The following is a 25165-nucleotide window of genomic DNA, read 5'->3' as shown; positions in this document are numbered from 1 at the left end:
TAGAAGAATGGTAAGGAAGGCATAGAAACAACCAGGGAGATAAGAAAGGAAGGAAGAAAGGAAGGAAGGGAGGGAGGGAGGGAGGAACGAAGGAAGGAAGGAAGGAAGGAAGGAAGGAAGGAAGACTGAACACATTCAAACAGCACATATAAAGCAGAGAGAGGGAGTAAGAATGGGAGAGAGAAGGAGGGAGAGAGAGGAGTGCACAAAGAGCTCAAGGAAGTAGAGTGATGTTATAAACTCTTAAAGTCCATCTCCAGTGATGCACATACTCCATCAAGTCTACACCTCCTAAAGATTCTGTACCTCCCCAAACAAGGCCATCAAGTGGAGGTCAAGTGTTCAAATACTGAGCCTATGGTGGTGCATTTCTCATTCATCGCACAGAAGATGGATATATGGTGAATTAGTGGGTGGATGGGTAGACTATAGATGGATGGCTATTTAAGGGGTTGTATACACGCTGCTGGTGGATGGATGGATGGATGGATGGATGGATGGATGGATGGATGGTAGTGAATCGATAGATGTATGGATGGGTTTATGCAGTGGTTCTCAACCTTCCTAATGCTGCGACCCTCATGTTGTGGTAACGCCCCCCACAACCATAAAATTACTTTTTGTTGCTACTTCATAACTGTAATGTAAAGATCAGTGTTTTTAAGTGGTCTTAGGCAACCTCTGTTGCCTAAGTGGGTCACCACCCATAGGTTGAGAACCACTGAGTTAATGTATAATAGTGGTTTATAAATGTATACATTGATAGTATATGGATAGACGAATAGATAGTGTATGGATAGAGGCATGACAGAAAAATGAGAAGTAGATGGATGTATGGATGCATGCATGATGGTTGTGGGTGGATGCTGGATGTATGGATGGGTAGGTGGGTGATGTGTGGGAGGTTGAATAATAGATGAACAGGTACATGAGGGAGGGTGGCTGGGTGGCTGGGTAGATGGATGGATGGGTGGATGGATGGTGGGTGGATGGATGGATAGATGGATGGTGGATGGATAGATAGATGGATGGATAGATGGATGGATGGTGGATGGTGGGTGGATGGATGGATGGATGGATGGATGGTGGGTGGATGGATGCATGCATGCATGGATGGATGGATGGATGGATGAATTGTGGATGGTGGATGGATGGATAGATGGATGGTGGATGATGGGTGGGTGGATAGATGGATTGTGGATGGTGGATGGATGGATAGATGTGGATGGGTAGATGGGTGCATGGATGCATGGATGGGTGGGTGAATGGATGAATGGATGGGTGGATGGTGGATAGATGGATGGATAGATGGATAGATGGATGGTGGGTGCATGGATGCATGGATGGGTGGGTGGGTGGATGGATGGATGGGTGGATAGATAGATGGGCAGATGGATGGATAGAGTATAGATGAATGACGAATAGATGGGTGGAATGACAAACATATCATTCAGAAACCACATGACAAATAGCTCCAAGTTCTACTTTGAACTTTGAGAAAGTTTCCAGGAAAGGTAATAAAGAATAAACTCTTGAAGGAGGAATTGTCTTAAAAAGACAAAGGAGCACCGGGGTAGAGGGAAAGGTGTGCCAAGAAAAGATCAGTGTAAGCAAAGGCACAGAGAGTTAGACGGGAAAAATGACATGTGTATTACCTGAGACTGGGGTGAGGGTGGAGTTGTGGAAATTCTGAAGTGCCCCACGAACTGCAGAACAATCTGTTACTTCACAAGATGAAGGACGGCCCTGCAGCAGCGGCCTTGTAAGCACCACTAGCCTAACCGCAACAAGAAGTTACAGGGTAGAAACACAGTGGTAGAGTATTCGATTAGCATGCATATGGCCCTGTGTTTGATGTACAAACCTTCAAAAAGAGAAAAAAATGAGGTTACCATAGAGCCCATCCCAATGCCTTCTCTCCTCCTCTGTCCTCTCACCCTCTCCCCTTCCAGCCACTCCCTTCCCACTGACTGGGCCAAGGGGCAGCTCTCAGGGCAGCCCCTCTGTATGAAGCAATATTACAGACTCTTCTCCTCTTACCGGCTTCCTGGCCATACCCAGGACACACTGGTGGCCCAGAAGAGCAGTATCATGCCCGAGCCTGAGCATGTCATCGTGGCCTGCTGCAACCAGGTAAGTGGCCCCTTGCCACAGGTTCTCAGACCTGGGGAGGATGTGGAACACACAATGGCTAGGTGTGATCATCCATTCTTGCTTCTTCACAAGCATGCAGGCTGGTTCCCGAGTCATACAGTGAGCTTGGGGCATGAAGCACCCCGCCATAGGACTTCCTACTCAGTCTGTCCATGTCTCTTCAGCAGCCGAATTGTAAGAATGGAAAGAATATTCAGTTAAGGAATGAATCCCCTGGGTTTGTATCCCTAAGAAGGCAAGGGCTTAGGGTCATGAATGAGGTCCAGTGTGGCCCTGGAGCCTTCATCTTCACAGCAATTCATTTTACATAGTCCATATCCTTCCTTGAAATCAAATGGGTGGACAGAGTAAGGACTAACAGACAAGACCTCCCTGTGTAAGACTGTGGGTCCAGAACTTACATTTACCAATTTTATGAAATTGTTCACAATAACCCTGTAGAGGCAGCCCTTTGAGTCTTCCTTTGACAGGTGAGAAAGTGAGGCTTGGATAAGCTAATGGTGTGTTTAAGAGGAAGAAGGATCCCAGGTCCTACCCACTGCCCAAGTCCAGCCAGGTAGATAGACATGGTTCTACAGGGCCAATATGGGTCCCTACAGCAGGGGAACAAGTTAAGCATGAAGGCTATTGACCCCACCTGGTGCCTACCACACTAGATAGCCTGTATGATGATGCTTTCCAAAATATTTTATGTAGCAATGATTGGGGATTGGGGAGGGGTCTTACTATCTTTTTATACTGAAAGCTTAAGTTTGACAACCATCCCTGCATCCTACCCTACATCGTTCTTATTGTCTAATGCTTTATTCCTGAGCTCATTTCAGTAAACTGAGAGCTTGGGGAAAGCCTGTCCTCTGAGGGTAGCTGTGACCACCATTTGAGGGCTTAAAAGCTAGCAGGAGACTTCCCAGCCTATCTAACAACACCCTGATCAGACAGCCACAAAACAAAAACCTTTCTTCATCTTCATTCAAAGGGAGTCAAACTAAGTGTTTCTCCGCCTCCACATGGCACGCTATCCAAGCCTTTGGGAAACAACCATAGATCAGGCTTCATGGACTTCGATGAGGGTGATGGGTGGGGCAATTACTTGTGTCTGTATACTGAAAAGGATGTGGCAGGCTGTGTAGAGAAAGAGACCCTTTGCCAAGTCCGAGGATCTGGCTTTCAAAGCTGTAGAACATGCCAAGCTCATGCATACACAGATGCATGTGCATAGACGTGCCCGGTGTTTTGTGTGTTGTTTTTTATTTCAATATTTGTCTACAACTGTTGGCTTGTTGTTGTTACTGCTGTTGTCGACGATGTTATTGTTGTCGTTTAGATCTATAGCCACAACTCTGTCTACAGTTGTTTGATCTAGTTCATTGCGCACTGGATAGGTGTACTTCATTTTGCTTATCCAATATACTCCCCAAACCAGACAGGTTCTTTCTGCTGCTTTGCTAAACCAAAAGGTCTAATCTGCACACGGTTTTTCACATTCTTCTGGTGCACACGGATGTGCTTCTCTAAGCCCTGGGCTAAATTCTGCATATACAAGGGCAGCTGCTGAGTCACAGACAAGCCCTCTTAACTTTGATTAACACTGCCTTCAAACAGTGGCTGTTCCGGTTTATACCTGACTCTCTGCAAACATGACGATTTTTCACACACTCTAGGAACCACAAAAAAAATAAAAATAAAATAAAAATAAAAAAGAGAGGAACGAAAAGGCTTTCTCACAGCTAGGTTTAATCTGCCCTGTGCTAGGGAGAGCTTAGAGTCCAAGTACAGTCAACAGCTTTGGACGTTCTCCAAAACTAAACAGCTCAGAACCATTAAACACCCCGGGAACCTTGGGCCTGAGCTTCTCTGTGAAGGCTCTGTGAAGGCTCTGTGAAGGCCTGGAGCCTTGGGCTGTCTGCCACAAGTGATGTGTTTGACCTGTTTCCCCCACAGTTCTTTGTCTTGGATGTTGTCATTAATTTCCGCCGTCTCAGTGAGGGTGATCTGTTCACTCAGTTGAGAAAGATAGTCAAAATGGCGTCCAACGAGGATGAACGCCTGCCTCCAATCGGCCTGCTGACGTCAGACGGGAGGAGCGAGTGGGCCAAGGCCAGGACGGTCCTCTTAAAAGGTTAGCTGCAGTATCAGCCCATCTCCATCTCATCCTCATGCCCATTAGCTTTTCCTCCTCCAGGGTTAAGCACACAATCTCATTCCCATCAGCCATAGTGCGGGATGCTCAGCCCTCAGGGTGGAGCAGTGGGGAGCCTTGAAACAGAAGGGAGCGCTTATGCTCTGCGTGATGGTAACTCCAACTTTCTGGGTGAGATAAAGGAGCCCTAGAATGGTGGGTCATCCGGGAATACCGAGCGCAGGAGGTTTTGAGAGAGAGGAAGGCCCGGGACTGCTAGCAGCTGTGTTTTACGGGCGGGATGTGTGGTGTTCATTTGGAGCCGCGAGTCACAGAAAGAGCAGGCAGACGGGGTCTTGGTGTGGTGACCATTTCTGGGAGTTTAGTTGGCTTCCTTCTTCATATGGTTTCTCGGTTCTAGGTCTTTTCAACTTGGACGTGACTCATGTCATACCAACCGTTCCTTGTGAAGCTTCTAAACGTCTTCACTAGAAATCCAGTTACTCTCCCCAGTCCTTCCCTCCCCACTTCCCCGCTCTGTGTGTGTTCATGTTCATGTGTATGTGAGTGCACATGTGTGTGCATGTGTTCATATGGAGGTCAGAGGACAACCTTAGCAGTCATTCATCAGGTGTCCCGTTTTGAGGCAGTATCTTTCACTTCCTGGAACTCAGCAAGTAAGCAAGGCTGGTTAGCCAGAACGCCCCAGAGATCCATCTGTCTCAGCCCTTCCCCATGCTGAGATTAGAACCAGTGTGTAATACTATGATCAGTGATCAGTGTGGGTTGTTGTTGTTTTGTTTTGTTTTGTTTTGTTTTGTTTTTTTGGTTGTTTGGTTGGTTTTGGTTTCTCCAGGCAGAGTTTCTCTATGCAGACCAGGTTGGCCTCAAACTCAAGAGAGATCTGCCTCTGCCTCTGCCTCCTGAGTTCCTGGGTTAAAGGGGTGCACTAACACACCCAGCCTTGCTCAGTGTGGTTTTTAAATTTAACTTTACATGTGTTCTTGGGAGTCAAACTGAAGCCCTTACGCTTGTAGGTCAAGCATTTCTCTCAATTCACCTACCTGTCCGTCCCCAATTTTTATTTGCTTGTTGGTTTGAATTTTCATTCTTTATTGCAGTTTCTCCTACCTCCACTCCTCCCAGCCCCCCCTCCAACCTCCCCTCCCCTCTAAATCCATACTCATTCTGAGAGAGAGAGAGAGAGAGAGAGAGAGAGAGAGAGAGAGAGAGAGAGAGAGCAGGCTTCCCAAGGACATCAACCAAACAGGACATAACAAATTTCAACAAGACCAGGAATGAACCCTGGTATCAAGGCTGGACAAGGTGATCCAGTAGGAGGAAAAGGGTCCCAAGTGCAGGCAAAAGAGTCAGAGACACCCAGACCACCACTGTTAGGGGACCCACAAGGACACCAAGCTACACAACTGTAATGTATATCTAGAGGACCTAGCTCAAACCCATGCAGGATCATGGCTGTCGTTCAATCTCTGTGAGCCCTTATGGTTCCTGCTTAGTTGATTCTGTAGGCCATGTTCTTATGGTGTCCTTCACCCCTCCGGCTCCTAGAATCTTTACTCCCCCTTCTTCTTCAGGGTTCCCCTGACTTTGCCTAGTGTCTGCCAGCCCCAGTTTTAAAAGTTTTCAGTCATCCTCTAGAAACTACTTTTCAAACCAAAAGCCATCCATCCATGGAGGAATGGCTTCCTTCCTTGCCTATGGTGGACATCACGTAACAAGAAGCCGGACTTCCAGGACCCTTACCCACTGCTAGGGATTGCACAGGACCAGGCCACAATCCAGGCTCTGTGTGTGTAACTGAGGAGACTAAGCTAGATCTAGGATGTGAGACACAGAGGTCAAAGTCCCCATGCAGGCCAGTGACAGGAACAGGACAACGCATAAAGAAGTCCAAAGATACCAGAATGCCATTTTTACCCTTACGGAGCAATAGGAGTAGCAGGTACCACATGAGTGGCCCAAGGTGCCCTGTTCTAGAAATCATAAGAAGAGTGGCTGGTGAGCAAAGACACCTGTGCTGGTCAGGTGTCCTGGCTCCCAGGTGCCTTGTCCAGGCCCCGTCTCAGAAAGTTCTTCCTCCAGACTTGGTCACTCCTGTGTACCATGCCCAGCTCAACTCAAGTGCCAGGGCTTCATGCCTTCCTAAGTTTTCGGCCTTGCTAGCAACACTCTGTCATCTTGATCTGCATTTTAAAGATTTACTCTCATTTCTCTTTCCCAACCCTGAGTGTGGTTGTGTTAGGGGCAGGTAATACGTGTATGGGTGCAGGTGCCCATAGAGTCCGGAAGAGCGAACTAGATCTCTGGAGCTGGACTTACAGGCAGTCACGGAACCCCCATATGTGGGTGGGTTCTGGGCCAAATTCATATCCTCAAAAGAACACTGAGTGCTCTTAACCCTAGACCATCCCTCCAGTCCCCTTGACCCAATTTCTTATCCTAAATGACTTGCTATCCTGCTGGAAGTTCCTTCCTGACTGCTTAGTGCTCTGCCTCCCCCCCCCCAACCCTGGCTGGAGGGTCTGGGAGGACAGGAGCCTGTTTGGTTTAACCTCCAAATCTGCCAGGCCAGCCACAGCAGTCATAAAATTGCACATATTAAATAACATAATGAAGGCTTGCTAAGGATACTTGATCCAGACAGACAGACAGATAGACAGAATTACCACTTACCAGTTAATTATTCTTTCACCTAAATATTGAGCACCTGCTGAATACTTGCTCCTAAAAAGAGGACTGCAAAGGACACAGACGTATGTGCCCCAAATCCATTTTTTCACGGATATGACTGCCATGTTGTGGAATTAATAACTTAGAATTTGAAGGTGGTTAATTCCCTCAGAAGACTGTAGTGAAATCACACCCTGCTCTTTTTCCCTCCGGAAATGGAGGCAGGCATCAAAATAATCACCTCTGCTGCCTGGATAGTTTCCACTTTATTAGCAGGCCAGGCCCGGGATGACTGAATGGGGTTGCCTTAAGGTCTGAGTGCTTGGGCAGCACTAATCGGAATTAATTTGTTAATGGCTCTCGATCTGGCTTTCTGAATGGAAGTGCTGTTTATAAAGGAAGTTCAGCAGAAAGGCATCACACACACCTCCCCTTGGGCAAATCAATTAATCCAATTAGTACCACTGGCAGTGTCTCTGGAAACCAATTCCTCCCGGAGTGGCACCCTCTTCCCCAGAGCCACCACTGAGGGGAACAGGGAAACCATCTCAGAAATGATTTCTGTCTCCAAGTGAACTATTGATGGCCGCATGGCCGAGGCCTGAGAGGGAAAAGGAAAGAATGTGGGTGAGTCTGTCTCAGGGGGGAAGCATCACCAGGAAGGAAGGGGGAAAGATGAAGACCTCTGGGTTTCTTATTTGATCCTCTGAGTGGACGCTGGTATCATTTGCTGAGGCGAGGAACGAGCTGAAAATGGAGAGATCCTGTTCGCACACATTTGATTTGGGCCACCCTGAGTCATCTAAGTGGACGTGTCACGTTAGATCTATGTGTCTGGAGCAAGAGCGAGAGGAAGAGAGGGAGAAAGTGAGAGGGAGAGAGAGAGAGAGAGAGAGAGAGAGAGAGAGAGAGAGAGAGAGAGAGAGAGAGAGAGATCAAAACGGTTATAAATTTGAAAGACATCAGACCGTAAGTATCATTTAAAGTTATGGCCCAGATGAGATCATCTGGAAATGGAACCGGGTCTTGGGGTTAAGCAGAGAAAGACTCAAAACACCCTGGCAAGTACAAGATGGGGAAGGGGAGGAGGAGCGAGTGTTCAGCCACATGGAAGGCTGTTGAGAGACTAAGAAAGAATAGCTCAGAGAGGAGCTACTGAGCTTTTCAACCTCGAAGCTGTCTGTGAGCTTGACGAGGTTGTGGCAAGAGGGGAGAAATTACCAGTGCATATATGAGTAGAAACAGCAGCAGGGAATTGTTCATGAGGTGGTCAGCAACTAGACCTAACGCATGTGGGTGACTGTTCAGAAAAGTGGGGATTTAAAAAAGCAGAATACTGGGGTATTTCTGGAAGAGGGTAGGGGCCAGGAAACAGGTCATAGGAGGGCAAGTAAGTGCACAGTTGTGGACGGGCAGGTGCCTCAAAGGAACAGAAAAAGGGAGCTGCCAAGGAGGGGGTGGTGGGTAAGGGTAGGGAATATTTGCAAAGGTAAAAGCAGATAGAGACAAGGGGTTCAAGACCCGTGGGGCTACAGCCGGCATGGTAGATTATAGGGAGGCTCCCAGAGATGGCTCCTGGTCAGGGGTGGGCAGAATCATGGTGTGAGCTAAGAGAAGTGAGGGCTGGGTTCTGAGGACAGAAAATTATGTAAAGTAGCCTCTTGGGTGTGTGTGTGTGTGTGTGTGTGTGTGTGTGTGTGTGTGTGTGTGTGTGTGTAGGAAACATCCCTGGAATGATATAGATGTTTCTGGACTCTTTGGTTTTGTGAACCATCAGTCTTAGTAACAGCTACTTAACATTATTACAGTAGACTCTGTACACACACACACACACACACACACACACACACACACACACACACACACAGTTCAGCTCCTCCGAGGAGATGGGGGGAGGTGGTTGGGCAAGTTGTGCTAAGCTGCTGGAATCTGAGTGGAGTGAGCCACTGTAGTGGTGTGCTCAGCCTGCCACCGCCAAGTGCCACCGGCTGTGGTTAACAATAGAGTGGATGGCCTCATGGTTCAGGAGGCTGAAGTCCACCACCAGGGTCTCTCTTTAGTGCCTTGCAGGTGACAGCTTCAGCCTGGGACCCTACACTGTCATTTTATGTGTAGCTCTGTGTCCTTGCTACCCTTTCTCCTTATAAAGAGGCCAGTCCTATTGGATGAAGATCCACACTGATGAAGCCCCATTTAACGTAACAAGCTCTTTTAGAGGTAAGGGGCTGGCTTCCAATAGAGATAAGTCCCCAATGGGTGCTGTGGTCAGTCAGAGATGAGGTTGGTCCAGGAATAGAGAGAAGGGGGTATGGGCTCACACATCCATCCACATGGATGTTTGAGTTGCAGAGAATGGGGATGGCAGTGATAACATGAAAGGAGAATGTGATTCAAGAGCCCAAGTATTCATGCCAGGGAAGAGATCGGCACAGTGTAGTGACAAGGAGCCAAAGAGGGGGCAAGGGGAACTAATTGCAGGCTCTAGATCCAAATGGAAGGAAGAGGATGAGGGACATGGATGACTGAGAAGGCACTTACCCAATTTGGCCCCAGATATATAGATATGAAGGAAAACAGTAGTGTCTGATTGCAGGGCACCAGGTGGGAGCACCAGGCTGCAGTTGAAGCAGGTGGATGGAGTATTTATAGACAGGTTAGCCATGCAGTAGGTGAGGACCAAGTGCTCTTGGGGCAGACATGAAGATGGGGAATAGGAGGAATCTCCATAGCCAGCCATGCTCCTTCATGGGTTTGCTGGGGCCCAAAGGGACTCAGCGTTATTGTTGAGCCATTCCCAGACGTCATAGATCCCAACTCCCAGCAGAAGTCCAGTGGTCCCACCTTTCTTTTCCGCATTGGCGCAGGCCAGAGAGGTGCTATCCAGCAGACTGACCATGGATACTGCTCACAGGAAATGTGCCCTCTAGTCAGAACAAGTCCTCCTCCGGTCAGCTGACAGCCAGTGGAGCAGGGAATTGGTCACATCTTTACACTGACAGCCTTTCTCCTTCCAGACCTAATCCCTGATCCTCTACACAGCCCTCAGCTAGGACTGGTCCTCTCTGTGAGCTCTCAGGTCAGCGGGCCCAACACTCTTCACTGACACCGAGTGGTTTACGAGGGGTCCACCAGGGACCCCAGGGGGAGCAGGAGTGCAGGAGTTACAGAGGGAGCAGACTGCCTGTTGCAAAGTCCACTCCCTCCCTAATCCCAAGTTGAGTTTCCCCTTCCAAGCCCACTCAGACACCACACCTGGTGAGCACCATTGGTAACCCCAGCATCTGTGGCCCAACACTGAGAATCCTCCAGGAGGCCTTGGTTCCGGGGCATACTGTCTACAACCAGAGACGCATTTCAGAAGTATCCTGAAGGAATGTGGGGCCATATGCCTGGCCTGTCGTGGCATAGGAGACAGTGGAACCCCAAGGTCCTGCAAGCCACACAGTGAGGTCATCTGTTTACATGAAAACTCTTTAAAATGCTGGAAAGGAAAAGAAGGGAGACAGACAGACAGACAGACAGACAGAGAGACAGACAGATAGACAGAGAGAGACAGAGACAGACACAGAGAAACACAGAGAGACACAGAGAGAGAGAGAGAGACAGAGAGAGAGTTCCTTTGCTCCAGGGATTTTCCAGTACGGTTGGAATGGGCTAGGATTCCATTTTTCTTTTCTTTTCTTTTTTCGGAGCTGGGGACCGAACCCAGGGCCTTGCGCTTGCTAGGCAAGCACCCTACCACTGAGCTAAATCCCCAACCCCAGGATTCCATTTTTAAAGCACACTGTTGCCCTCCCTTGAGTGAAGCTATAGTTGGGACCCCACTTACTCAGATGCCAGCCTCAGCCACACAACAAGTTCCTCAGTTTGTTCATGGCCTTGACCTGGGCATTTCTGTCTTTTGTCAGAGTTTCCATTTTGCCTACGATATAGAGATTTTTTTTTTTGTCCACGTGGCCTCTGCAGCATCCTAGCCTTAGAGGTTGTGGCTGGGGGCACGGGTGAGCACCTAGCTGCACAGCCTGAGGTCCACACTTCCGGGGGAAAGGGGCGGAGTCTGAAGATGAACATGGGGCCTCAGAAGGGCCTTGCATCGCTAGGGGACCTTCCTCCCCACCAAACTGTGAAACTGTGGCCTCCTGAACCCAGGAGAAGCTAACGCCATTATCGTGATCTGAAAATCTAATTAGACGTTCAGCCCTGAGTCTGGAAGACTACAGTGCTTGTCAATTTGTAGGAGAAGTATGGCTAGCATGGAGAGGCCCTCCGAGGCTTTCCAGCTTTCCTGGGCTCTGCGTGGTGATCCTGGGAACAGACCTTACAGGCAGATGCTCTCCGTTTACACAGCCCGTAAATATTTATCCCCAGCAGCCAATTAGAGGCAAGGCATTGCTTCCGAGGAGGGAGCTGACAGAAGGTGGTTGCAGCTGCGTGAGGCCGCGGTCATGGTTTACAAGAACCACTCAGGAAGGGGGGCAGAATGCTGTTTCAATATTGTCATCCAGAGCTCAGCACGTCTGTTGGCTTTAAAACCAATTACACATTAGCAATAACGGTCTCTCTGATTTAATTGGCCCAGAAAGACCTCCTGAGCTTTCGAATTGGAATGCGATTTTCTTTCTCTCCGGAGGGAGGGTCTGGGGCTACGCGTCCCTCCACAGCAGAAGCATAGAGGCCTTTGTGATGATTGAATCCAGAGGGGAGAGTCCAGAGCAAAGGATGGGTCTGCCCTCTTGTCAGCTAGAGATGGGGATTCCTGTTCATGGTGGAGATCCCAGCTCCTTCCATGGGTATCATGGGGCATATGACCTAGTACCTGGTGTATCAAGGATTTTCACTACATGAGAACTCTTATTAGATTATTAGAAATCTCTGGGTTGTTTTGCCCAAGGCCCACGTGTGTGCTGCCCATGTAGTCAGAGACAATGGCCTGCAGACCTGTAGGCTCCATGGCTGCTGTCTTCCTTACATGACATCCTAATTTATTAGCTTTTTATCTTGGGTGCATTTTATCTCCCCTACCTTCTACATATATTCTACACACACACACACACACACACACACACACACACACTAGCACACAAACCGTTTTAAAGAATTCTCTGACCCTCTCTTCTCCAGTCTTTGCCGCCCCTTTATAAGCATTTGAAGTCTAAAGCGTCTGGGAAGTGGGTTTTGCTTATCTGCCCCATCTCCACCCACACTGCCACCCTTGCCTCAGTTCTAGAACAATGGAACTCCTTATGGTCTCTCTTCTTGGGAAGAGAGCTTAGAACAAAGAGGAAGAGCTCAGTTTGATTTTTGAGTTCTCTCTCTCTCTCTCTCTCTCTCTCTCTCTCTCATTGAAAATAAATTTGGGGGGCCAAGCATGGTGCCACACACCTTTAGTTTCAGCACTCAGGAGGCAGAGGCAGCAGACATATCCTGTGAGTTCAAGGCCAGCCTGGTCTACATATTGAACTCCAGGATAGCCAGGACTACATAGAGAGGCTCTGTTTCAAACAAATACTACCCTCTCCCAAAGAAAATAATTTTTCACACAATATATTCTAGTCACAGTTTCTTCTTCCTGATCTCCCAGATCCTTCCCACTTCCCTGCCCACCACCTCAATGCACTCTGTGGGGTTTGGATGCTTGGCCCATGGGAAGAGGCACTATTAGGAGGTATAGCCCGATTGGAGGAGGTGTGGTCTTGTTAGAGGAAGCGTGTCGCTGTGGGCGTGGCGTTGAGGCTCCTATGCTCAGGCTGTGGCGAGTATGGAATAAGAGTGTCTTCATGGCTGCCTTCAGATCAAAAGGTAGAACTGTCAGCTTCTCCTCCAGCGCCATGTCTGCCTGGATGCTGCCATGATGATAATGATCTGAATCTCTGAAGCCGTAAGCCAGCCCTCATTACATGTTTTCCCTTATGAGAGTTGCATTGGCCATGGTGTCTCTTCATAGCAATAAAACCCTAAGACACACTCCTTCTTCTCTCTTTCTCTAGAAAACAGACAAATATATATATATATACATATATATACATACATATATATTATATATACACCAACCAGAATAAAACAACCAACAATGACAAAGAAAAGGCACAAGAAAACAAGAAATATGCACATACGCACACACAAACAGATACACACACATACACAATACACACATACACAATACACACAGACACATACACACAGACACATACACACCAAAAACCCTCCAAATCCATAAAACACAAAAATCAGAAACCATAATATACAAGCAAGAGACTGATAATTTTTTAAAAACCCAAACAAAACAATAAAAAGAATCTACAAAAATACTATTGTGGGTTTTTTGTTTTGTTTTGTTTTGTTTTTGCTGTGTTTGTGTGAGCCATCTACCGGGCATGGGACCTATCCTTAAGTGTGATTTATATACCCAAGAATCCCTTGGAGAAAACTAATTTTCCTTTGCACGTGGTTGTCAATTGGAGACAGCTTCTAGATCAGGGATGGGGCTGGTGTCTGCTTCCCTTCTCAGTGCTGGCACCCATGTGGCTTGCAACCGTGCATGCTGCCACAGTCTGCTGAATTTGCGTGCACATCTGTCCTGTTGTTGGAAGACACTGATTCCTTAGTGTCCTCCATCCCCTCTGTCTCATACTCTCTGCCTCCTCTTCCTCATAGCTCCCTGAGCCTGAGGGGAGTTTGATGGAGAAAGGACTGAGTGTTCTAAGGGCTCTCACTCTGTACACACTGTCCAACTGTGGGTCTGCCTCACTGCAGGAGGAGGCTTCTCTGATGCTGGCTGAGTCCAGGTCCCCTGTACCCACTAGGGGTCCCTGGTAGAAATGTTTCTAGGTAACAGGGCTGACAGAGAGGTATGGGGATGGACGGAAAGGAGGACAGAGAGGTGGAGAGGGTTCACAAGAATGAGGAAAGCTGGTATACACCAAGGTTCAGCAGAGTCTCCAGGAAATGGACATAGGGCGGGATCTGCGAGACTCAATGGATTGTATTGGAGAACAGGAAAAAGAGTGAAGAGAAGCTCTTTTTCTTTCTTTTTCAAATTACGTTAAACTTATTTTGGCATAAGTATGAATGTCCCCAATAACATGGAGGTCATGTGTCTCTGCCTACCCCAAGCTGACATCTGGCAAAACTATGGTACAATGTCATGCCCAGGGTGCAGATGACCAGGTGCTGGGAGTTGCCACTGCCTCAAGAATTCCCTGAAGAAAACTTTAGCCATGCTCACCTTTCTCCCACCTCAACTCCTCCTTAGCCCCTGGCAACCACAGAGCTCTCCATCTTTATAAATTTTGTTACTTTAAGAATATTAAATAGGGTTGGAGAGATGGCTCAGTGGTTAAGAGCACCGACTGCTCTTCCAGAGGTCCTGAGTTCAATTCCCAGCAACCACATGGTGGTTCACAACCATCTGTAATGGGATTTGATACGTCTGAAGACAGCTACAGTGTACTCATATACATAAAATAAATAAACAAATATTTAAAAAAGAATATCATATAAATTAAATCCTATAAAATATAGTCATCAGAAATTTTTGTTAACTCAGCATAATTCTCCAGGGATTTATTTAAGTTTATTTTGATGTTTCTATTTTTTTTTTAAATGGGGTTTCTTTGTGTAGCCCTAGCTGTCTTAACACTCACTCTGTAGACCAGGCTGGTCTTGAACTCAGAGATCTGCCTGCCTCTGCCTCCCAAGTGCTGGGATTAAAGGTTCCCATCACCGCACCCAGTTTAGCATATGGGTGTTTTTGTCTGCATGCATGTCTGATGACGTTGAGTATACATGCATCACGTGTGTATCATCTTTGATAACATATCACTTCACATCCTGTGTGTTTGCTAACTAGAGTTTTACACTGTGAAGTTTGAGAGCTGCTTGTATACTCTAGATGCAAGTTGTTGAATACATAGCTTCAAAATATTTCATTACTAGTTTCTAGCTTCTCTTAATAGAGCGTTCTAATGAGCGGTAAGTTTTATTTCCTGGTGGTTTAATTTGTAATTAATTTTACTTTTGGTGTCAAGACTGAGACTCCTTTTCTTAGGCTTAGATGTCAAAGCTTTCTCCTGTGGGTTGTGTTTTCTTCCTGGAGTTTTGTAGCGTTACAGAAATCCATATGGAGTCTGTTTCTGGATAAGGCATAAAATTCATGTCCAAGTTTCCTTTTCTTTATCCTGTGGGGGTTCCACTGCTCTGAGGACCTTTGTTGAAGAAATTCCTCCATCCCTCCATTGACTGGTTCTTCCATATCTGAGTATCTGTGGGGCATATTTGGTGAGTCTGTTCTGAAGGTTTCACTTCCGTGTTTGTTTATCCCTCTGCAATATGATATGGTCTTGTTTACGTAGTTATACAATGGTCTTGAAATCCAAAATACTATACTGATTCCTCTAACTTTATTCCTTGTGAAAATCGTCTTAGCAGTTTGATTTCCTTTCCCTTTTCATATAGACTTTTGAATAATCTCATCTCTATCTGGAAAAAAATTCTGCTAGGGGCTTGATGAAAATTCTGTTAAACCCATGTATCCATTTGAGGAAAACAGAACTTCACAATGTCGGGTCTCCAAAGCCTGTGCACAGACAGCATAGCTTCCCTCCTTTTCTGAGTTTCCTTTCTTCCATTTGTGATTTGTGTTTTCAACATAAAAGTGTCCTGTGTGTTCCTGTTAGATTTAAATCGGAGTATTTATATATATGATTTTTATACTATCAATTATTTAAGTTTTATGAATTATTATAATTGGAGTTCTCTTTTTTCTTTTTATAAATGTCCTTGGCATGTAAAACATACTTACCTTTTGTATGTTGATTGTATACCTTATAGTATTGACAAATCCATTTATTAATTCTATGAGAGTTTTTAACATCTATTGAGAGAGAGAGAGAGAGAGAGAGAGAGAGAGAGAGAGAGAGAGAGAGAGTATGCGTGTGTATATACATATGTGGTTCAGTAGAGATCCAAAAACAATTTGCCGGAATGAGGCCTCTCCTTCTCTATATGGGTTCTGGGGATCAAGCTCAGGCCATCAGGTTTGGCAGCAAGCACTTTTACTGATCGTGACATCTTGTCAGCCCTCTGAGAATTTTTAATAGATTATACAGGGCATCCTAAGAATTACTAAGGGTAACTAACTAGTCATATTATATGAAAATGGGGACCTATTTTTTATTTATCTCTATAAAACTTTTCTTTCTTATTACATTGGTCAGGCTACTATCACCATGTTGAATAGCTGTGGTGTGGCAAGAGTGGGTGTTTTTATCTTATTTCTGATCTTAGAACACATTTGGCCTGACTAGAACTTTAAGATTGTTGGGATGTGTGTAGTCCAGAACCAAATCATCTTGGACTATCTTTAGTCCTCTTAGGCCATCATTGCCCTCCGTGAATATAACCTAACACCCTTGTGGCTATCAGGTGACCTTTGGGACTGTATTAACAGATCACTCACCAACTTTCCCCAACCTCAAAGTTAAGAAATTCCCCAGAACATCTGAGACGTGCAGATCTGCTGCAGGCTGCCTACACAAGGAGCCCACCAGCATGTTTGAAGTACACCCCACCTTAAGACTGTTTCTTTCTTTCTGTAACTATAAAACTTCAGGAACAGTTTCCACACTGCGTCTTATTTGAGGAAGCCTGAATCCAAGTTCCCAGGCCGTGGCCATCCTTACGTGACTCTTCTACGATGTTAAAATTTTTAAGAAAGGATTCAGGTTTTTTTTAAAACCTATAGATCTGTGAACTATAGAGCTTGTGTAGGTTTTATTTATTAAGTTGATGTTTCATTTTATTTTATGAATTTTTAGAAACATTTGTTTGTTTAGTGCGTGTGTGTGTGTGTGTGTGTGTGCGCGCGCGCATGCGCGCGCGCGCACATATAAAGGCCATGGCACACATGTGAAAGTCGAAGGACAACTTGCAAAAGTCAGTTCTCTTTTCCTGTTTCAGGGATCAAATTCACATTGTCTAGTTTATTGGAAAGCACCTTCACCTGCTGAGCTATTCACTGGCCCTATTCTTACTTTTCGAAGAAATTTTATCATGAGTGACTGTTGGATTTGGCCAATTTTTTTATACCAATTGTTCTGATAATGTAAGGATTTTTTTTTGTTTTTGTTTTTTGGTTCTATAGAAGTCTGTGGCTCACGTCTATCCTTTAATATATGACTTGAGTTTTTTTTTTAATGTTTGTACACGAGGAACACTGTGGTTGTGTTTTCTTGTGTTATATTTGTTGTGTTGGCAGTAGAGTAATACAGTGGGGGTACGTTCTCCTTATAGTTCCTGGAAGAAGTCACACAGATGTGGTGTTCATTCTACCTTAAGCATCTAGTGGAATTCTTCAGTAAAGCCATCGGAGCCTAGAGATTTATGGGGAGGATGGAAGGACATGTAAACATACAAAGCCAATTTCCTTACTAGTTATAAGACCATTTCAATGATCTGTTTCATTCTTAATGCATGGTGGAAGTTTTATACATTTCAGGAATTGGCCCATTTCATCTAAATTGTCAGGTTTATGTGTGTAGTTGTTGTAATATTTTAAATTGTATTTTTATATCTATGGAGGCCTAAGTGATGTCATCCATTCTGTTGCTGATATTGGTGATTCATTCTCTGTCTGTCTGTCTCTACACACACACACACACACACACACACACACACTCACACACTCACACACACACATAGACACACACACACACACACACACACACATACCACATGGCACTTTAAATCTCTCTAACTGCTTTACCTGAATCTAATCTTTAAATTGTGTACTTGTATTTTCATTCAATGTGGTGTATATTTTATAATTATATTGTGACTCTCCTTTTAACTTATAGATTATTTTAAGGTGCATTGATCAACACGAACATGTGTGCAATTACTGTTGTTTCCTGTTATTTGTTTCTATTTTGTTTCCATCACGGTGGGAGAACAAACACATCTTTTTCATTTTCAAGGGCTGTTCTTTGACTCTAGATGTAGTCTGTTTTGGCATATGTTCAGCAACTGTTTTGAAGGAATGCTCATTCTGCCATTGTTAGATGAAATATTATGTAAATGTCAAACGCCTCCTGTTGGGTCATGGTGTTGAGTTCTGTGTCCTTGCTAAATTTATACCTAGCTGTTATGTCCACCATTGGCAGAAGTGCTGATGTCTCAGCTACAATAGGACATTTCTATATTTTCCCTTCCTGTCCTGTTTTGTTTCACATATTTGCAAAGTATTTGTTACATATAACACATGTATCACCTTGTCCTTTTGCAGATTTACCTTTTTTTTTAATGTAATTTGGTCCTAGGTCTCTGGTTCTCTTATGTTTGAAGTATATATCACACCAATTCAGATTCATGATTTCCTTTGATTAATGCTTGCATGAAATAGTACTTCCCTTCTTTTTGCTTACAGCAGATTTACATTTTATTTGACAGTGAGCTTTTGACAGTGAAGCATGCAGCTGAGTAACATTCTAATATATTCTACTACTACCTACCACTATTTCTAATTGGTGTGCTTAGATTATTTATACATAAAATAGTTATTGAAATGTTTTGGCTTAACTCATTTTATATTTTTGTTTTCTCTGTTTCTCCCCCTTGATTTTAACTTTTCCTTCTTTCTTGCCTTCCTGTAGATCACATGGTCTTTAAAAAATTTAGTGTTTTTTTTTAACATTATCTGTATAATCTTTCTAGATGTTCACATGAGTATTGCCTTGAGTTTATACAACTTACTGGTCTGTTGTGTTGAATGAGCCAACTCTGGTGAAGTGCAGAAAGCTTACCATTCCCCTTCATTTATGACATGCTCATCCTGTCTTTGTATATATTTAGAGCCATGTGAAATATTGCTATAGTCAGCTTTATACTAAAACATAAAAATCTCCTATGAGATTTTCACTCTTCCAAGTGCCTTTTCTTCCTTGGTGATGTGCCAGTGTTCCCTATCACGTCTGTATTTGTCGTGGAACTCTCTTTAGTTGTTCTTTTATGGTAGACAGACTAGAGATCAATTCTCTCCCCTAGTCCGGGATCAAAGGCAAGCGCCCTACCAGTGAGTTAGCCTGTCTCTCACTTTCCAGAATGCTTTGATTTCTCTGTTTTAAAGGGTTTCTGTTTGGTTGAATTCTGTGTTCCCACTTCTCCTACCATCCAGTCCTACGGGGTCTAGGAGGAAGTCCACTGTTGCTCTCACCACTTTTCTCCATAGAGAGTGCCATTTCTGTCACTGCCCCCAGTATCTGCCTCTATTAATCGGTCTTCATAAACCTAACATGATATATGTTGGTGTAGATGTCTTTTAACTTACTCTGTTTGGGGTAGCTAGTCCCTTCGATCTTTAGATTGAAGACTTCTACTAATTCTGGGAGTTTTGGCCACTGTCCCTCTGAGTACTTCCTGTTCTGCTCTTTTTCTCCTTCTTCTGGGAATTTGATGAAGTAATTTACATCTTCTGTTTCAGGTTTCATAGGTGCCGTTCATTCTTTCCCTCTTTAGTCTTTCTGATCTTATTCCTTCTTCAGGGTCCCTCTCTCTTCTCTACCTACATTCTGCTCTTGTATCCAATGACTGGTTTTATACCTTTATATTTACTAGCATTATAAATTCATTTCTAAATGCTTTATCTGGTTCTTTACATTTCTTTCAGAGTTTGTTTATATGCTGATGCTATACGCTTATATTCTGTTTACATTCTGCCTTTTTAAAAAAAAAACCCATCTTTTCAAACACGTTCAAAATTGCTTGTTGATTCACCTCATGATTACAGAATTTTAAAATGTATGTCACATATTTGAGCACATCTTTCACTTTGCTAAGGTCACACTTTCCCCAGTCTTGATGTGGTGACTGGTTTCTACTGGAACTTGAGTGACATATGTTATGGGACCCTGGGTGTTATGTAAACCTTCCAATTCATTGTCTCACTCCGCTCCTGTGGCAGCAGGTGAGGTGTTACGTCATCACATCTAGGTGGAGGCAGAAATCCAAGTCCTTCATTCTGTCAGCACTCTGGTTGGGGCGGTAGTTCTCATTACTGCTAAATGAGGGTTCAAGATCTCTACATGCTTTCTGTGGGTGCTGTGTGAAAGATGGTAGGGTGGACTGGTCACCATGTAGTGGAGATGGAAGTCCCTGCCTCCATGAAAGACCATGGCATCTCTATTCTCAGAGGGGATAGCTCACTAGGCTCTCTGCTGGCCTTGAGGTGGCAGCAGGGGTAGAACTGCTAGGTTATGGGAATATATAGAGTTGGGGGTTTGTACAGTATTCCTGTTGATATTTGGCTGAAGTAGAAAGGCCATTATCTAAGAGTTTTCTTTCCCTTTTGTGTGTGTTTGTGGGTTTGCTTTGTTTCTTGTTGTTTGGTTTGGTTTGCTTTTGTGGTGGCAGGGTCTCTCTATTACATAGCTCTGGCTGGCCTCGAATTCACAGAGACACACCTGCATCTGCCTCCCAAGTGCTGGGATTAAAAACAAGTGCTTATCCAAGAGTGCTCTCTTCTGCTGTGAATAGAGAAAGCAGGCCTGTGTAGGAACTTTGTCCATGTGTGAGAGGGTTCCCATTTGTCTTTTCTTGTTTCTGATTTCTTCTGATCCATAGGTTGACTATTTTACCTAAAAAAGGAAGGGGAACTCCCTATGTGTTGGTTTAATTAAGATGTAATAAGAAAACCACCACAGACGGTGTGCCTCGAAAGTGTCCTTCTAACTTACCGGGCCTGAAGGATAGCTTCTCCTGCAGCTTCTCTCTTGGTTGCAGACTTCCACCTTCTCACTGTGTGTTTAAAAGGCCTTTCTCTGAGTCAGTATCACTGACTCCTTATATGGAGCAGTCTTGTCCGTGACAGTCCCTGCTTATGGCTTCATTTAACCCGTTACCATTTCAAGGGCTCTTTCTCAAAATTCAGTCATAATGGAGGTTAGATCTTTAATAAGTGATTTGCAGGGAGTACAGGTCAGCCCAACACACTCAGAGGACCCATCACTACCCTGCTTTTTAGGTTGCGAGATTCCTTTCTGGGAGATTTTCCTCTTTCTATCTTCCAAAGCCTTTCTCTCTCTCTTTCTTTTTTCTTTTCTTATCTTTTATTGGATATTTTCTTTATTTACATTTCAAATGTAAATCCCCTTTCCCAATTTCCTTTCTGGAAACCCCCTGTCCCCTCCCCCTCCCTCTGCTTCTATGAGGGTGCTCCTCACCCACCCCTTACTGCCTCCTTGCCCTAGCACTCCCCTACACTGAGGCATTGAGCCTTCACAGGGCCAAGGGCCTCTCCTCCCATTGATGCCCAACAAAACCCATCCTCTGCTACATATGCAGCTGGAGCCATGGGTCTGTCCATGTATACTCTTTGGTTGGTGGTTTAGTCCCTAGGAGCTCTGGGAGATATGGTTGGTTGGTATTGTTGTTCTTATGGGGTTGCAAACCCCTTCAGCTCCTTCAGTCCTTTCTCTAACTTCTCTGTTGGGGACCCCGTTCTCAGTCCAATGGCTGGCTGAGAGCATTTGCCTCTGTATCTGTCATGCTCTGGCAGAGCCTCTCAGGTAATAGCTATATCAGGCTCCTGTCAGCATGCACTTCTTGGCGTCCACAATGTTGTCTGGGTTTGGTGACTGTAGGGGATGGATCTCCAGGTGGGGCAGTCTCTGGATGGCCATTCCTTCAGTCTCTGTTCCACATTCTGTCTTATGTTTGTTTAAACATAGTACTTATTTACAATATCCAGTGAGAGGGGTGGGGAAAAACTAGTCCGTTTTCCTGGAAGACGAGACTCTCCCCTTTGAAAGATTTAAAAGAGGTTTTATAACTCAATCCAAATTGGTTCTAATTCACAGGAGACAGGTCTCAGGGATAAAGACATGCTTTTGTGCTGTCTCTGCCCCTGGGAACTGGGATGACAAAGACCACCCCTCCAAGGCCATAGATTAGGGGAAAATATCAAGTGTCTGACTGAAAATTTACCTCCCAAAAGAAGGGAGATCTTATGGTTTAAGGAGGAGAGCTGTTATGATGGGCTTGGTAAGAGATTAGAAGCTCTGTATCCCTAAGACTTCCAGAACTTCATTTCCATGGACGGAAATGTGATTTGCACCATTACCTGATACACACCAGAGAAGGCATGAGTCCTAGACAGGGGTGTGTGTGTGTGTGTGTGTGTGTGTGTGTGTGTGTGTGTGTGCAGGTGTGCATGCCTGTTCAAGAGCAGGACCTGAGAGTCTAAGCCTTCTAAGGCAGAGACCTGAGATACCTGCTGTATCTTTGCTCATCTGAGTAAGTCTAGACGCTTCTAACCTCCGGGCCTCTGGATCTTCCACACCATTGAAGCCATGAGCCTCTGAGTGTGAGCACCAGAAGAAATTCTTGACTACTCAAGTCCCGCCTCTCACCTGTGAGTGGGGGCTTCGTGAGGAAGATTGATTTGCTGCATTACACAAGCCCGGGTGTGCCCCACGCGGAGGTCAGGAGACAAACGACCCCTGCCACGGGTCTCCATCCCACTACCCAGTGTTTCTCTCGCGCGTGGGCCTCACTCATGGTGGATGGGTTTGGATGGGCTTCATTTCCTGCCTCACACAATAAACTTGTCAGTAGCTGACTGATCAGCACTTGCATTCAGGGAGTTCATTTGCAAGGCCACCTGGCTTCCCAGCTCTCAGTCCTGCTCCCGTTTCAGCTTGCCTAATGAGCCAGGGCCTGGTTCCTGGTGAGTGGGGCTGAGCTTCTGGGCCAGACGCGGCCAGCATTTGATAGTAAGGCCTGGGCCATCCTGAGGGATCTTTCTCTGTCTGAAGGAGGTCAAGCCGCTAGCACGGAGAGGAAGCCTGTGTTGTGCATTCGGGAGGAGTCCCAGGCTTTCACTCTCCCATCCAGAGGTTGGATCAGGCCTGCAACCACTTCCTTCCTAGCTGGATGAGCGAGCTATGGGCTCTCTGGAGTGCTGCAGCCTGCCTATCCCACACTGCCTTGGGCTTATCTCTAAGAAATCCGGGTTAAGAAAGACACAAAGCCAGCCTTTTAGTATTCACCAAAGAAATGGTCAGGAGGGCAATGATGTTCAGCATTCTAGCTACCCATGGCCCTTCACCAGCCAGCACGGTCTTATTTTCCCCCATGTTCTGAGTGAGGCACGCTTGGCTCTACTCCAAGCCTGTACCTTTGGCCCAGATCTTCTTGCTGGGAGGACTCCTCACTCCTGAGTCTGACCTTCTTGGTGTTCTGCTCCCAACCTGGGCTTGGGAGTTATATGTCTAGAACAGATCTAGCCTTCTCCAGTTCCTGGACAGTTATTATCAAACCTCATGTTTAAGTAAGGCCTTGGAAATATCCTACAGTCGGGGTATTTATTTTCTGTCTTCCCTGGACCTGCAAGTGGGACGTGAGACTGTCGCCAGTCTCCGATTGGAGTGCGCATGCCTAAATCGATATCTGGCACATAACAGGTGCCCAGCCAAGGCTGGATAAGAACCTCTCGTTACTGTAGTCATCTGGCCTCATCTAAATCCTGTAGCCTTCACCCCTAAGCTGGAAGTCAGTGGCTTTATCTCTAAGCTCCACCCATGTGGCTGGAGTTTGCTTCCTGCTCTCCAACCGACCTGGCTACTAACTCCTTCCTGGACGCTTCTCCTCCCCTCTGACTATTTGGATCTGACCCAGGACTGACCAAGCATACCATCACCATGTTCTGAAGGCACTGTCTCTACTGGGAGTCTCAAGAGACCCTCAGCACAGTGCATCACATAAGGCTTAGCGCTACGGCTAACTTCATGGATGTGTGTTGGAGAAAAGAGGGGAATGGGGTGTGGACAGAGTGTGGAGAACCCCATAGTAAAGGGGAATCTCTATCCTGTTCCCAAGCTCCCCCTCCTCCTAACTCTCCACTAGGCTTACGAGGCCATAGATTCTGGTTCTTAGAGGGACAAGACCTTTCCTTTCAGATTCTCATGTGAAACTGCCTAATTTAAAATTTCTAGGAAAAAAAATTTAAGTACTTGGAAAAAAGAGTCAATGATTGACGTGCACAGATGCAGTAATGTCTGTGCCGGAGCGAGGGCACTGATGGACCAGACAGTAGGAGCTTGCGCAGGACTGAGGACTGAAGCATGCCCCGAACCAGTGGCCCCACACTGGGGGAAGCTGTGGGCACTGCTAGGGGCCAACAGTCTTGACCAGACCACTGGGTAGAGCAGAGGCTCAGGACAGGACATCTGACTGCATGGCCCTGTCAAGGCTGACAGGCTGCTGGCAGCATGGGAGACTCTGCAGGGGGCCCAGACTGAGGCCACACTCACCTGTCCTACAGACTCCACCAACCGGGACTCCCTGGACATGATCGAGCGCTGCATCTGCCTGGTATGCCTGGATGGTCCAGGCACAGGAGAGCTCAGTGACACCCACAGGGCCCTCCAACTCCTTCACGGTGGAGGCTGCAGCCTGAACGGAGCCAATCGCTGGTATGACAAGTCCCTGCAGGTAAGAGCCCTGCTCATGGCCCTGCAACTGCATTGCCTCTTCTGGAGCAGGCCAGAGCCGAGTGTTCTTGCTGTCTCCTGACATTCAGGCTAAACTAGTGATGCCACCCCTAGGCTAGCCACGTGTAGAGCCCAAATAATGCTCCCCCCCCCCCGACTGTCTGGCTTCTGTGTGGGAAGAGCTTGGTCACACCTGGGCTCCCTCCCCCACCTCCATCACACTCTGGGGTGGGGTACTACCACCCATTCACCCAGTAAATTCTCAACAGGATTCGGGGCTGACCAGAAATGCCAGCTTTTCTGAATGTCCACCACCTGGCTCGCCCATTTCAGCACACAGAAAGGGCAGCCCAGCATCTGATCAATGCGTCCCAAGGAACAATCAAATAACCCATAGCTTTTCATTCGAGGGCATTGTGATCACATCTAATGTTGATTTAGAGGAAAACACTCTTGCAAATGGGCTGTGCTCTAGGTTGGCCGTTCATCCCAGACCTCTAGCCCCCTGCAAACCCTGCAACCTGCCAGTATCTAATGCAATCTTGTTTATTTACAATGCCACCCCAGTCTCGCAGTGGCCGTAGAAAAGCAAGTTAGCTATCTCTCTGGGTTGGGACAGCCTACCTCCATAAGCATTTCCCAGCAGTGTCTCATTTTCTCCTCACCCCATCCCCACATGGGGGGGAGGGGCATCTTCTTTATTGGTTTGCATAGTGAT

The 25165-nt window shown here is 46.0% G+C and overlaps 1 protein-coding gene across 2 annotated transcripts in view; it reads left to right on the top strand.

Annotated features, from left to right (window-relative positions):
* The window catches only part of Chat (choline O-acetyltransferase), a 59752-nt gene that overhangs the window by 17132 nt on the left and 17455 nt on the right, over nucleotides 1-25165 (top strand). The window contains exons 7-9 of one of the 2 annotated variants that reach the window (NM_001170593.1): nucleotides 1953-2133; nucleotides 4096-4273; nucleotides 24279-24448. In NM_001170593.1, the coding sequence (NP_001164064.1) occupies nucleotides 1953-2133; nucleotides 4096-4273; nucleotides 24279-24448 (529 nt within the window). Of the gene's footprint in view, nucleotides 1-1952; nucleotides 2134-4095; nucleotides 4274-7109; nucleotides 7592-24278; nucleotides 24449-25165 lie in introns of those variants that run through there. The other variant, XM_063275138.1, reaches the window with a different exon arrangement.

This window comes from Rattus norvegicus, chromosome 16 (genome assembly GCF_036323735.1).
Source record: "Rattus norvegicus strain BN/NHsdMcwi chromosome 16, GRCr8, whole genome shotgun sequence".
NCBI lineage: Eukaryota > Metazoa > Chordata > Mammalia > Rodentia > Muridae > Rattus > Rattus norvegicus.
This window is presented reverse-complemented; position numbering and strand designations above follow the sequence as displayed.